The sequence below is a fragment of the Cyprinus carpio genome, chromosome A1 (assembly GCF_018340385.1).
Source record: "Cyprinus carpio isolate SPL01 chromosome A1, ASM1834038v1, whole genome shotgun sequence".
In the NCBI taxonomy this organism is placed as follows: Eukaryota; Metazoa; Chordata; class Actinopteri; order Cypriniformes; family Cyprinidae; genus Cyprinus; species Cyprinus carpio.
This window is the reverse complement of record NC_056572.1, coordinates 36358173-36358789: the sequence shown is the minus strand read 5'-3', so window position 1 is coordinate 36358789 and position 617 is coordinate 36358173. Positions and strand designations below refer to the sequence as shown.

Here is a 617-nt window from a genome sequence, read left to right as displayed (position 1 = left end):
CTTAAAACTTTAAGGCAATCGGTTTCCTCAAATGGTTTGAGTAAACCCAACTTGTCAGGTTTTTAAGGATATTTGTTTACACAAAAGGTTTGAGTTACGTTACTTGTCGGGTTTTACAGTGTGTTAGTTTTAAAACTTAAATGGTTTAAGGCAATCGGTTTCCTCAAACGGTTTGAGTAAACCTAAATTGTCATGTTTTTAAGGATATCTGTTTACTCAAATGGTTTGAGTAAAGTTACTTGTCGGGTTTTACAGTGTAGTAAACTTATTTGACACAATAAATATTTAACATATTCACTTCCAAAATCATGAGCCGAACATATTCTAGTGTTACACAGATTTGGTCCAATCAGATGCTCTGAACAATGAGCACGTCCCTCCTAAACCACATGACACTGACTAGCAAATAATAGAAGACTACTGGATATTTATAAAAGAAACAAGTCCTTTGACGTTTCTCACCTAAACTTCCTGTTTAAAAGGAAATATGTGAGAACAGGACAGAAGAAAGTGATCATCAGCCGCTCATCGTGAGGCCTTAAATAAACACATCAGAGTGTTTGTAATGTGAATGTAACAGAGACTCACCGTGANAAGACGAGGAGCCATTCTGACCG

The 617-nt window shown here is 36.2% G+C and overlaps 1 protein-coding gene across 1 annotated transcript in view; it reads right to left on the bottom strand.

Annotated features, from left to right (window-relative positions):
* LOC122134531 (contactin-5-like) overlaps positions 1-609 on the bottom strand; it is a 19504-nt gene extending 18895 nt beyond the window's left edge. Inside the window, exon 1 of the mRNA XM_042767528.1 lies at positions 589-609. Within this exon, the coding sequence (XP_042623462.1) occupies positions 589-609 (21 nt within the window). The remainder of the gene's footprint in view (positions 1-588) is intronic.
* Positions 610-617: the final 8 nt, after the last annotated feature.